This window comes from Ictalurus furcatus, chromosome 14 (genome assembly GCF_023375685.1).
Source record: "Ictalurus furcatus strain D&B chromosome 14, Billie_1.0, whole genome shotgun sequence".
Classification (NCBI taxonomy): domain Eukaryota; kingdom Metazoa; phylum Chordata; class Actinopteri; order Siluriformes; family Ictaluridae; genus Ictalurus; species Ictalurus furcatus.
Genome location: NC_071268.1, coordinates 15,651,166 through 15,665,431, shown reverse-complemented (window position 1 = coordinate 15,665,431; position 14,266 = coordinate 15,651,166). Strand labels below are relative to the sequence as shown.

General features: G+C 37.6%; 1 protein-coding gene across 1 annotated transcript in view; it reads right to left on the bottom strand.

Annotated features, from left to right (window-relative positions):
* Nucleotides 1–14,266, bottom strand: part of pdhx (pyruvate dehydrogenase complex component X) — a 49,215-nt gene that overhangs the window by 20,983 nt on the left and 13,966 nt on the right. The window contains exons 3-4 of the mRNA XM_053641225.1: nucleotides 10,525–10,625; nucleotides 1,139–1,335 (exon numbers count right to left, since the gene is read on the bottom strand). Coding sequence (XP_053497200.1) covers nucleotides 1,139–1,335; nucleotides 10,525–10,625 — 298 coding nt within the window. The remainder of the gene's footprint in view (nucleotides 1–1,138; nucleotides 1,336–10,524; nucleotides 10,626–14,266) is intronic.

Genomic DNA, 14,266 nt, shown 5'->3' with positions numbered 1-14,266 from the left:
ATTTGTACAAGTGGGGGGTATAATTACTTACAGATTTCAGCTGGTCTCTTGCCTTACCTTGCCTTGGAGAACTGCTTTTTCTTAGCGTGTTCAATACTTTTTTCCTGTGTCATTCCACTTTATTAAACATAACTTTATTTATGGACTTAAATGTTGTGAATTCTTTATACTTCTGGATTTCTTGAGTTAATACTGATGTCTGGTGAAAATTTCATGTGAATAGCCTCATTGGAAATATATTTACTGAAAAAAAATGTTGACGCGTTCAATACTTATTTCTCGCACTGTATACAGAGAAAATAAATGCTGTAATGGTAGGCAAATAAATATCACATGAATCCTTAAAGGTGTGCCAAGTAGAATTTTCTTGGCAGCAGTACAGAATTAAGGGTGCTGCTACGACTACCATAGTGCAACCCAATGGAATTCCACAGACGATTTGCAACACATGACCTGTTTGCAGTACAACATCATTATGAAAAGAGAGTTGCAATGTCACAAATGCAAAAAAAAACAAAGACAAATTGTGAATAAACTATTTTTGTGCTGCATTATAAATTATCATTCTGCAACAGCAGCCCAATTTCTGAACCCTACCCTTTATGTAAGGAAGGCTACATTTCACTATGAAGCATTTTATGCCTCAGCCACACTAGAGGATACTCAGGGCAATTATGAGCCTGAGTTGCCCTTCTTGACTACTGCAAAAGATATCCTTGCTTCAGAATTGTCTTAAACAACTATCTGCATAGTGGTGAAGATAACGTGATGTGGGGAGTGCAAAATCCGATCAAAATCCCTCTGATGTAATCACAGGCCAGTCATGGATGCCCCAAATTTAAACAGGAAATATTAAACATGATCAATATTACGACAGCATTCTGTGATGTGGGGGAATGCTGACTGTTTCATGTAAAAACTCTGTCTTGACGTGATCAGTGAAAGACCCACAACCAACATGAGCTGAGCTGAATTGTTTTGATTCATGAGCAAAATGTATAGTATTTACTTCTGTACAAATCTTGTAGCATGGAACAGTTTGATGACTGAAGTATGATAAATCTCAAATTTTAACATTGGTTAGGATTGTAGAAAATTTAAGTTTGACCCAGGCATTAAGAGCAGCATTGTTACATACGGTCCAATGGCAGGCGCAGCTCTGGAGGGTGGGGCTACAGATGCTGGAGGGGTCGGTGCAGCTAAAGGCGGGGGAGGAGCTGGAGCAGGCTGTGAGGAGACAAGAGGAGGGATTTCAACTTGTTTCCAGTCTTCCCCTTCTTCGACCATCAAAGCAATGAGAGTCCCTAAACGCACGCTCTTACTACCTTCCTCCATCTGAGAAATAGAGAGAAAGAGAGAATTTTCATTAAACCAATACGCTAGGATAAAATATTACCCCAGGAATGTATCAAAGAACATATCCATACCAATGGGAAAAAGTTAACTACTCAGTGAGAGTCTACTGTTAATGCCATTAACACAGGGATCAAAAGCCATAGAAATATACTCATTTGGAAACCAATGAAATGTTTATTCAAGCGTAAATACATCCTTCATATGACATGACAACCCACAACCTCCCCAGTAAATTACATCACAACACACATGGCCTATAATCACCATTCCCACCATACAGTAATCATGGAACACAAATGTAATTGGTGTACCCAAATAACAAATTATACCCAAACTGATCTGTGGATATACTTAGAATTTAGGCAAATCATATTTTGCTATGCAAAACAGAGACTATCAATATCTAAATCTTTTGCATAGAACATCTGGAAATGAGAACAATACAGGAAGCTGGTTGTCTGAACAAGTATAAATGCATTTGGTTAAAATTTTCTCAGGACACAATCCAGAGAGAAGATGCATTAAGAGGATCTATATTTTTCAGTCTGCACAGACATCGCTCTCACAATTATTATGCTTAAATGTGAAAACGTTTTCTGCATTATTATTTCAGACACACCCTGTATATAAATGATGACAAATATTATTCAATGATGACAGTGAGGCAATATACCAGTCAGGCTCTAGCATCCTCTGCTGTGTATTCATCTGCTTGTGATGAAGCCAGTGAAAGTAACAAAGTGGGAATAAAATAAAGCATGAGAGAGATCAATTTAAGAAAGGCTGAATGGCAACTGAGTCATCATTCCTCCACAGGGCACAGTTCTACCAAAGTAAAAACAAGTCATGACACAGAACAATCCTTGATTAAATCACAAAGTTAAAGGTGCAGTTTATCTAAAAATAAAATGTACACATTTTTAGCTAAACCAAAATCAGCAAAGACTGATGTGTCCAAAACGTGCTTTTTTTTTTATTATTAATTTTTTATTTATTTTATTTTTTTTAAAAAAAATTTTATTACCGCTAAATGTAGCGAGTAAATATTTTTACAATCAAGTAAACTGTAAGTCTACATCATCACATGATTCATGTCATTACTGAACAGTTAAATTTTAGGTTACAGGGTAAACATAAAGATGCACGCACAAACATACCCTACCCACCCCCCACTGGAACTTTACATTTCCTTGTACTCCAAACACCTAGCAAAACTATAACCAAAAGTCTTTTACTCAAACCAACTTGTGCTGAAACATTCTTGGTCAAATGATTACATGTGGAACATATAAAGGGACTTGTTATGCTGTCACTGCTGTACTGTAGAGCATGAATACATGTCAGTTATATGTCCTGTATTATACACATTCTCTGAAGATGTGGAGGATGGGCCAAGAGAACTCAGACAATGCTTAACAGACTTCAAGTCTTTGATTTTGGAGGAATTTTATTGTTAGTTGGGAGTATTTGCTTAGAAACTGACAATGGAAAAACCTAATAAAAGCCTCATTTTCCATGATTCTCTTTCATTTCTAGCCATGTGCTATAGGAGTCATGCAAGCATTTACAATAAGTAAGTTGGAAATTGTGCAAATGGGAAAAAACTGCCACATAGTAAATAGAAAATCCACATACTTCTGGGAGGTTGGTAATAACACAAATATACTAAGCAAAAGAAAAAAAAAAGAAAAAGAAAAAAGAAGCATCCTCTCACATTCAAGTACTTTTATTTCCTGTAAATTTCTTAACATGTGTAAATATTTATATTAACATAAAAACATTCAAGAACTGAGACATAAACTGAACAAATTTCACAGATATTTGATGAACAGAAATGGAATGTGTGAGTATCTGGTGTCCACCAGCTGCTTTAAGTACTACAGCGCATCTCATCCTCATGGACTGCAACAGATTTGTCAGTTCTTGCTGTGAAATGTTACTCCACTCTTCCACCAAGGCATATGCAAATTCTCAATCACGTATGGGGGGGGACGGACATGTTTACATGTAATTTTCCACTGCAAGGACGATCAGCTGTCCTTCCTGTCTCCCTGTAGCACTGTCTTAAGCCTCATAATGTCATATATCCGTGTCACTTCTCGCATGTGTTTTTATGACAAAAAATGGTTTGGACACCAGATAGAATCATTGGGTGAGTCGTTGTCAGATCGTGTAGTGTGTGACCCCATGTCACAGAGCAATGACTTTATGACTCCTCATTACAAGACAGAAAGTCGTGTAATGTGAATAGCACAGCGATCTGTCGGTGTTGAAAGTTGTGTAGTGTGAACTTAGCCTTAGGCGTCTTACATTACAGACATTATAGTTTATTGCTCTGGCCACATCTGCAGTCCTCATGCCTCCCTGCAGCAGGCCTATGGCATGTTCACGCAGGTGAGCAGGAACCCTAGTCATCTTTCTTCTGGTGTTTTTCAGAGTCAGTAGAAAGGTCTCTTTAGTGTCCTAAGTTATTGTAACTGTGACCTTAATTGCCTTCCGCCTAAACTGTTAGTGTATTAAGGACTGTTCCACAGGTGCATGTGCAATAATTGTTTATGGTTCGTTGAACAAGCAAAAAAAACATTGTTTAAACCCTTTCCAATAAAGATCTGTAAAGCTTATTTGGATTTTACAAAATTATCTTTAAAATACAGTCTCCTGAAAAAGGGACATTTCTTTTTTTGCTGAGTATATATATACCACCCACATAAAAAGTGGTAAGTGCATGAACTTGGAAAAAAAAAATCATATTTGCATGGTTAACTGTTTGTATGATTTCGATATACAGATTGATGTTTTGGTCAAATTTGGTAACCCAGAACAAAACTTTCAAGTCACTACTTCAATGAAAAAGGTTCGGAAACAAAGTATGCAAGTTCACTAAAGCCGTGTTAGCTTTGAATATAAATTATATGGCCAAAAGTATGTGGACCCATCCATGGCTCTTTTGTCTTGAGCTAAAGCCATCTTAAGGCTCTGTCTGCAATTTAGGTGATACTAAGGATGGCTCTTTGTTTCTCCAATCCCATGAAACCAATCATGCCAAGGGCTTTGGACAGAGATCTAGTGTCAAAGCCCTGGCTTCCGACCTCTACTGGCAAGCACCCTGCCCTCCAGCCACCCTACTGGCAGTCGCTGAGCATACCCTCATATTTGGCCAGCTTCCTTCCAAAGGTCCCTTCCAAGGGGGCTTTCCAAGGGACTGTAAGCTCCAGCAGGACAAGTGGCTGACTTTGACAGCATGACAATGTTTGAGATCAAAGTGGTAGTTACAATGTGACTAGGGAACTTCAGCTGCCTCTTGAGGTTTACCAATAGACATTCACAGAGCTCAGAATTTCTGCAGATGTTTTCACTGGGGGACAATGTTGCTCACAAGCTTTGATGAAGCTGATGATGCTGACTAATATGTTGGTGATAAACTAGCATTACTGAATATATTTTAACAACTTTTGGATATTGGATCCGGTAACAATCCGAAAGACTGGAACTGGAAAAGAAATTTATTCTGGAACTGGGAAATACTAATTTTCCTTTTTTTTAAGGACTGATTTTATTACATATATACTTTGTTTTATTAAATTTAAAAAGTTAGTGTTTTTTGTGCAAAAGCATCCAAGGGTGAAGTGCTTCATTTAAAAAAAAAGAAAAGAAAAAGAAAACAAAGAATACAATATTGAATCAAGATCTGCTGATACTCCAGGTTTCAGGATCAGTATCAGAAAAGAAAAAGTGGTATCATGTCATATCTAATTAAAGTAAAAATCTAATGATGCAAATTGAGTCTCTGATACTGAAAATTTGACATGCTATTTTATGATACTTTGTGAAGTAATGGTTACATCTACACCCCTAAAGCATTATTTGCCCATCTGGAATAACCCTTAAAGGTTCAATGAAAAACTCCACAGAGGGTTTTCCTTGCAGAACAAGAACCCTTACAGCTAGAACAATTAAGCATCCAATTTTGAAATATCTTATCTAAGATAACTAGCTGGGTGTTTGTAATGGCTGTAAAACATTAGGGCTTTTCCAAATGTATATTTATAGATCCTGAGAATAAAGGTGTTGAGACAGTACTAAGGCAGTTTAGTAGTTTCTCAGGCCTTACAAAAAAACATGGAATGATTTATTATTCAAGACAGATTATTTATAATGATTAAATTTATGTTCACTAGATCAGTCAGTGCTACATTCCACCATTCTTCCTCTGGTCACAGATGGCCAGGCTTAATTGGGCTCAGGCTAAAATGAAGAGCTCAATACTGCCATCGCTTGGATGGACGGGGAAACTGCACACTAGCACTTGCCTTTTTGCTTTTTGTTTCATCTCATCTAGACTGTTTGTTTGACAGAGACTTGCTTTAAAGCTTTAATAGAAAAAGGTATGCTTTCAGTAGCAACAGTTAAATGTAATGTCAAACTGAGAAAAGTGCTGCTACCATAAACCAAGGGCTCTGTGTATTCATAGCACATGAACACCCTCTACACACCGAGATCACACATATGAGACTATGGGGGAGGTGTGTTGGCTTCCTTACTTCATAGAAAATACACCAGGTACATTGATCGGGTCAGAGAAGTGTCAAAGACTACCATGATCAAACCCAACACCCTGGTGCTTGTTACTAGGCAGAGTAGCAGTGAGCTGGTCTTCTGGGAGCTTTACAGCAACACTGCCTTTGATTTTTGTGAATAATTCAAAAAACAAACAATGCGTGAGAGGCTCAAAGCACCTCAGGGCTGCCCTTAATAAAGAAAATAGTTATTCTTCAATCCGTTTTATGAGACTCGTGAGCCTTGTTTTTTTCATGAGCCTTTTTTCAGAGCAGATTTTTTGTAAGATACTGATTTTAACAACAGTGCAGGACAGTATACTTGAGCCACTGCTCAGTAATTAGTTAATCTCAGAAGAATTGCGTGAGGAGAAATACGATCCTTTATGAAGAATAAAACTCAAAAGCTGCAGTGTAGGATTATTTTTGTTCAAACTGAAATAAAAACATGGGGGATTATTAAATATGTTATACTGTGATATTCCTGAGTTGCTGTGAGTGGCCCTATAACAGTAATTCATAGTCAGCACTCATTTACCATATGTCTTATAAACCGGTCCTCTGCTTTCCTGATATGTCATTCTATTCTATGGTCTGGTTTTAGCTAGCTTGCCAACACTATAGGGCTTCTACCAAACTTTTGTTGACAGACTGTAGGATAAAAGCCACAAAGATATATTACTTATATATTAAAAAAAAAAAAAAAAAAAAAAAAAAAAAATCACCCAGAGATTATATATTTTGGCTCTGTACACTATATTTTCACTAGCTAGCTAGAGATACCCAGCTAGCTATGACTACCAGACCGGAAATCTGCAAAGTCTCAGAGAAAGCCACTACATTCACCCCATCTTCTGGCCCTAAGCAGTGCTTCTTATCTGAGAGATAACAGCAGAGTAACCCTTTTCTCTTCAACCAGAGCATGTACTTTAGCTAACAATCATTTGGGTTAATTCTGTAGTGGCTGCCTGCATCATATTTGTAATACAAATAAAGATACAACTGCAGTGATTATATACCAACACATTACTAGATATCTAGAAAAAAAAAAAACAAATTAAAGATTTCCACATTAATTCAACAGAATGTATGGGGAACTGAGCAATTATATGCTCTAGTAACCTACTTGCTATTGATAATATTAAGTTAAAACAGCAAAGGTGAAGCCCCACTGAAATGGAGCTGCAGATGGTGGATGGCAAGGGGGCAAGGGGCACATGGCTGGCACGTGTAGTGAAGACAGGACACACCAAAATGAGTATAGCGGAAGGGAGCCAAGTCACGCTGATCTAATGAAAGGAAAGATACAACGTGCGGCAGCAAGTGTTCACTGACCCAAACAGTGTAAGTCTTTTAATTATTACTGATATCTATAGACACATTCTGACCTAAAGGATGACTTGTATAAACAGTCTTGCGGGGGGGAGGGGGAAAAAACACCTTAAAAATCCATTTAATGGGGGGGGGACAGACACTCTTCCTTCCTAAAAGCAGTGATTTAAAAACAGTTAAATGGAAATCATAACACAAATTTCTGAAGTCTAATTTTTTTTGAGAGAGAGAGATCAATATTAATGATTTGTGCACAATCTAACAAGAGACATGAACCAACAAGATAGAAAAAAAGGTCAGATTTGATGTCAGTTTGTCTTTAATGTCATCCTAACAACTGTTAACTATACAAAGCATTCAAAGCAATCTCACCAGAACACATTCAGATGTTAAAGACACATAGCACAGACACACAATGGCGGCTGTTACTGAAAAATCAATAGCACCATGCAGGCTCTCCTCTCATGAACATGAAACAAAACCTTGAAAGAAGAGTTAAAGTACTGAACTTAGAACAACATCTTACACAGAAAATTACACCAGTACAGTACATGTGAATCTTAAACTTATCTCTAGAGTCTCCAGCCCATCCATCTCTCTCACAAGATCCCACCTCTCTGTTTAATATGCAGTACCATACAGCCACTCTCTCAATATCGACAATATTGCAGCAATTTCAAGTTGAAGGATTTCAAATCATGGATTTGAGGTGGCCTGACATTGAGGTGTGTTTGATATGGAAGATCTGTGAATTCAATTCCATATTGCTGCTTTCCAGGACACTTCTAAACACATAAGTGCGAAAGAGACGTACAGAGACGTTTAGAAAAACATCATGTGAACCAGGTTTATTTTATTTACCATCGCATAGCAATAAACACGAAGATACGTATTCATGGTTCAGGTGCTTTGCAGGATGGAGGTGGTTAACTAATTCAGACCATTTTTCTTCTGCTCCTACTTTAAGCCCCCAATTACCATTACCATGGCCTGTTGCCATGGAAACTCCCTTGCAGAGGAAGCTGTAGTGTGTGTCTGTACGTGTCTAAAGGTCAGCATTTTATTGCAATATTTCAATGTGACTATTACAGACTAATCACACATCTACAAACTGCACGTGATTTTACTTCAAACAGCCCTATCTACTCAAGTCTGGGAGAGATGGAGGGCAAATCAATCCACGATGCTGTGTTATTATCTTGTATATAAAGCAATGCTGTTTTTGTTTTATTCTACACTTTATTTTCAGCAGGAAAAACACATCAGGATGAAGTACATGTCACCAGACAGACACACCACCACAACTTCCCATTACCACTTGCAGTTGGATCCCAGTGAGAAAAATAGGAAAATGTGGAAATAACAAAACCGTCATTATCTATGTTTACATGCAGCCTAATGATCTGATAATTCACTAATACATTTTTTATTCTGATTGGTAGATCAGTTGGAATAAAAAAAACAAAACAAAGCAAAAAAAAAAACTACAGCATATACCTAATTTAGTAAATCTAAAATTAATTCCTCTCCAATTGAAAGACAGGTCAAGTTTGATAATCTGTTTAACAATCTGTTAAACTGAAGAATAATTTGATAATTTTTAATAAATAATCAAATTAAAATCAGAATTTTAATTCTGATTACTTTCACAATGGGAATCTGTGCACAGATCCTGCATAGTGTGTGTTCATGTAACACAGCCAAATTCCATGTTCAAAAATCTTCTCCTAGTGTAGAAACAAGATTTAAAACATTTAAATAACAGACATGGTGGCTGGGAGACAGGAGAAGTGTCAAATTAATATTTCAAAATGAAACAAATTCCCTTGCAACATGTAAACTGAGAGTCCATTTTGTTGAGATGGACATTATTAACAAAAGTGAGGTGATTAAAATCCTGAACTAATGTGGAACTAATAACTAATGCATGTTGAACTGAATTTGTTTACCAATGGTGAAGGTATCACAATCCACCATTCGAAGAAGACATCAAGTGCAGAAATAAAGAGGTGGACCTACAAGATATAAACCCTTCATGAGCAGTAAGAAACGGAAATCCAGATTGGAATTTGCAAAGAAATACAGAGATGAGCCACAAAAGTTCTCAAACCAAGATTAACCTCTACCAAAGAGATGGAAAGGCTAAAGAGTGGAGAAAGAAAGGGTTTGCTCATGACCCAAAACATACAAGGATATCTGTTTAAAATGGTGGAGGTAGTGTCATGGCTTTGGCTTGCATGGCTGCTTCTGGAATGGGCTCACTAATCTTTATTGATGATGTAACTCATGATGGCGGCAGAAGAAGGAGTTCAGAAGTCTCCAGAAACAATCTGTCTTCCAATTTAAAGAGAAATGCATCCAATCTAATTGGAAGGAACTTCATTATGCAGCAAGACAATGACCCAAAAAGCACTGTCAACACAACAAAAGACTTAAACAGCGTTTGTCGTTTTCCTAAGCTGACTTGTTCCATACCTGGTTGTTAGTAGACCATTGGTTTCTTTCTTTTTCAGGACATTCCAAATTGTTGTGATGAAGACGTGAAACATGAGGATGTTTGACCATTAACATTTAAGAGTTTGACATTGATAAAATGAACTTAGCTACTAATTTAATGGTAGGTGTCATGTGCTTGTTATTAAAATATTGCTATGATAACACATCCTTGTATGCATCAGTTTGGTTCGGGTTACATGTAACGTACATGCAAATTCATTAAGACTGACAAAAACCACTACATATAAACATTAAGATGGTTGAACTGTGGGAAGCTGCTTAAACTATAAAGAGATCTCCAGATTATGGAAATGAGTCCATGACTGACAATTCCTTTATCTACTGATGGAAGGCTTTTTACTATAAAGAGGTAAAAGGGAGGTATTCACAGCAAACAGACAAATTCCTTACATCATCTGTTTAAGAAATCCTGTTTCTCTTCGACATGTTAAATGTGATAGGGAATGAGGCTGACCTGACACTAAATACAGAGATGAAACCAGGAGAAGGAGCCAGAGGCTTATTAGGGCCTGGTTCTGCCCATCAAGTCTTTACAGCAGTCTTAATGAGGAGTTCTTATTGGAGGAGGCAACGCTCACTTGCTTGCCCCCCCCCCTCTCTCTCTCTCTCTCACACACACACACACACACACCCTCTAAATGAGATAAGGTAGACAGCTTATGGCGACAGAACTCAGGGGATTGAAGTAAATAATAGTGAAATCAGTTTCATTTTCACTCAATACACATTTAATTTCTGCTACCATCCCACCACACACACTCACCAGGATTTTAGCTAGTACTCCATCGTCACTGGATTCCATGGTAACCACAGCCTTGTCTGTCTCAATTTCGCAGAGAGCATCGCCAGCTGCCACAGCTTCACCTGCTCATATAAACAATTAATAAATAAACAATTTCTCTGGGTCTAGAATTTTCAATAGATTTTTTTCATTGACATACATGAAATTTCTTCTTTACATAATAAATAACTGTCTCTCTTTAGGTCACCCTACTACCCATACTACTAGTATATGTCAGGCAAAATGAAAATCATTATGATCTTACAAGCTGATGGAAAAAAGGGATATTGTAATATGTGCAATGAAATATAATACTGAATATTAATAATACAGAATGTTGCTGAAGAAATCCATTGCTAAATATTCAACAACAATGTAAAGGAGAAACAGGGATTCTTTCTGATGTGTGTTCCATCTCCATGATCCTAGTTTGCCTGTGCTGCACAGCAGGCCATCAAACACAGCAGCACATGATAATGTTTAGTCATCTGCACTTGCATTCCAGACATGGGAGTGCTCATGAATACATTTACATTTAATTATTCATAAAAATTACTGCAATTAGAACACAACTGGTTCTCACACGCACACACAGATTTATGGAGGAAATCTGAATGCGGTGAGCATACTTTGGATTTAAAAAAGTATAAGAAATAAAGTGGATCCTGAAACCCATGGCCCTGAGGGAATAAAGTAAACATTAGACAAATGTTCCCTTACAATGTAATCACTTCAAATGTCATTCATCCAGAAAACTGCCATTACTGCCAGATACAGATCATATGAAAAACCCATCATACAGTTAATAATAAAGCTCACTGTGATTGAGAGTAAGGGAAAAAATAACAGGAGGAAATATAGAAATCCAAATAATCAGAGCAGGATAGCAACTCAGTCATGCACATACTTCTCACACTCGCTCACTTCTGGAAGCTGAGGCTGAAATACTCACTGATGCCTACTGAAGTTTTCTTTTCACACCACAAGTATGCTGGAATCCAAGATCAGGCCAAACAGCTCTGAGGTGACGTATAGTGACTATACGAGAGAAAAACAAGCACACCATGCCACTCATTCAAAGTGGTGTTACCTGTTGTTGTTTGTTTTGGCCTGTTATGAGCTGTAAAACCTAGGTCATGGTACTCACACACACACACACTCTAAGCGAATTTTTTATTGAAGTGCTTAGGCATCTTTGGAAAAAAACATCTAGAGAAGTGGTGTACCCAGAACTGGATCTTGCACCACGACAATGCACCTGCACACACTGCGTTGTCAATCAATGAGTTTTTAACCAGAAGCAATGTGGTTATTGCTTCACATCCACTGTACGTGCCAGATCTTGTTTCTTGCACCTTATTTTTCTTTCTGTAATTTAAAATGAGACTGAAGGGTAAAAGATGTCACCATGGAAAAAATGCAGAAAAAAAAATGCAGGAGGCTCTAGACATGATGACAAAAGGTGACTAAAAGGAAATTCTTCCAGGAATGGAAGAAATGCTGGGACAAGTGTATCGCATGACAAGGAGCATACAAGGAGATTAAAGGATAAATGCTGCAGGTTTTATAACACTAGTTTATTATTTTTTCAACAATTCCTTTTTTAAAAAAAAATACTGCACACTTGTGTGTGTATTGTATTATACACACACACACTTATATTTATATATATATATATATATATATATATATATATATATATATATATATATATATATATATGTGTGTGTGTGTGCGCGTGTGTGTGTGTGTGTGTGTGTGTGTATATATATATATAAATATATGCACACAGACACACATCTGTGTTTGTAGTCCATATGTGAAGGTATATGTAGCCTACATGTGAATGAAATTATCCATGCATAAGTCAGGCAAGCACGTTAGCACGTTTGCTTCACACCTCCAGGGTTGGGGGTTTGATTCCCGCTGTGTCCCTGTGTGTGCGCGGAGTTTGCATTTTCTCCCTGTGCTGAGGGGGTTTCCTCCGGATACTCCGCTTTCCTCCCCCAGTCCAAAGACATGAATGGTAGGCTGACTGTCATGTCCATAGTGTCCGTAGTGTGTGAAAGTGTACGTGAGTGTGCCCTGCGATGGATTGGCACCCCGTCCAGGGTGTACCCTGCCTTTTGCCCCATGCTTCCTGGGATAGGCTCAAGGTTCCCCACGACCCTGTAGGATAAGCGGTACAGAAAATGGATAGATGGACTGAAAGTCAGGATGGATACAAAAGCTACTTGAGTGCTAGTATCTCCTTAGGCAGATACATGTGAATAGGAAGGCTCAATTAGGTACAGCACAAATAGGAAAGAAAGAAGGAAGGAAGCTAGTCAGTAATAGAATAAATAATGACAAAGACATAAATAAAGAAATGAAGACAGAAGAGAGAAGACAGCGATAAATTAAAATCCAGTTTGCCTTTAAAACTGCATTAGTGCTTCTGCATGCCCATCATTCTTGAACAGAAGCATCTTATGAGGCAGGTAAAAGTTAAAAGGGCAACCTATTAATCTGTCCTTCAGCTTCAACCACGAATTGTAAATGTGTGCGAGTGCAGGCTCTGCAGTTTATTCTTGCACCATTATAATGCATTAATGATGTCAAAAGTGATGTCTAATCTTGACAAGACATTCTTCCTGTTCCACTCAAAAGGAACCCCGACTACGAAGACTTGTATGGCTTATTAGATTAATGCTGACATCAGCTATATAAATCCGCTACACAAAAACACTCTAGATGTCAGTTTGAAAATAAATAAATAAATAAATAAATAATTCCTTGCACTCGTAGGCTGCCATTGCTATTTACGTTGCAGTGCATTCTGTGTAGTGATGTCAAATGGTTGCAACGGTCTTGATTCTCCACTGACCCTACAGTGATATAAACATGTCTATAACCTTTTCAATTTGAACGTGAGCATAACATATGCGAGGAGGCTAATATAGAAGACATTACTCAAAATGTACATCAAAATGAAGACGATCAGAGAAGTGAGGAGGCGACAGTAGGGCAAAATCCATGGTGTGTGTGTAGCAACTGCACGTCTTTGCCAACTGAGAGCGTTTGTTGTTCAAGGTAAGCATACGGATTAAACTATAGTTTTATGATGAAACGTATTCTAATACCAATAATTTTTTAGAGATTATCAGTCATCTTGCCGTCATATACCTTATTCTGTTAAAATTCCGACAGCCAGCGCGCTGTCACCACGTTATGACAGCAAATCTATGCTATCTACAGAGGTTCTGTGTGTACGAAGGTACTCGTATCTTTGGAAAGCTAAGATTCTTGTGATTTGATTGATATAAACTGTTTTTGAGATACATTCACAACAGCAGTTACAATCAATGTCTCCGTCAGACCAACAATATACAAACACTTACAAAACGGAGGCAACTCACCTCATATGAAGCCTCATAGTAATCCACTGATCCATAACATCCTGACAAAAACAGTCTTGTTACACTAGCAAAGGGTCCAAACAATCCAATTATGTAAAAATATTTAGTCCACCTTTCAAAAGAGACCAAAACCATTCTTGTACTCCAAATAGTTCAAGAACAGCTTTAATTTTACTTTGGGTCTGACTTGGATAGGCGTTTTAGGATAATTTTACACAAGCGTTCCATTATGAGAATATACAGAAAAAACGCACTAACAAGATGTTTACAGGTTTGATTATATTTACAGATGTCCCCTGTATCACAGCACACAAGAACTAGAAAAT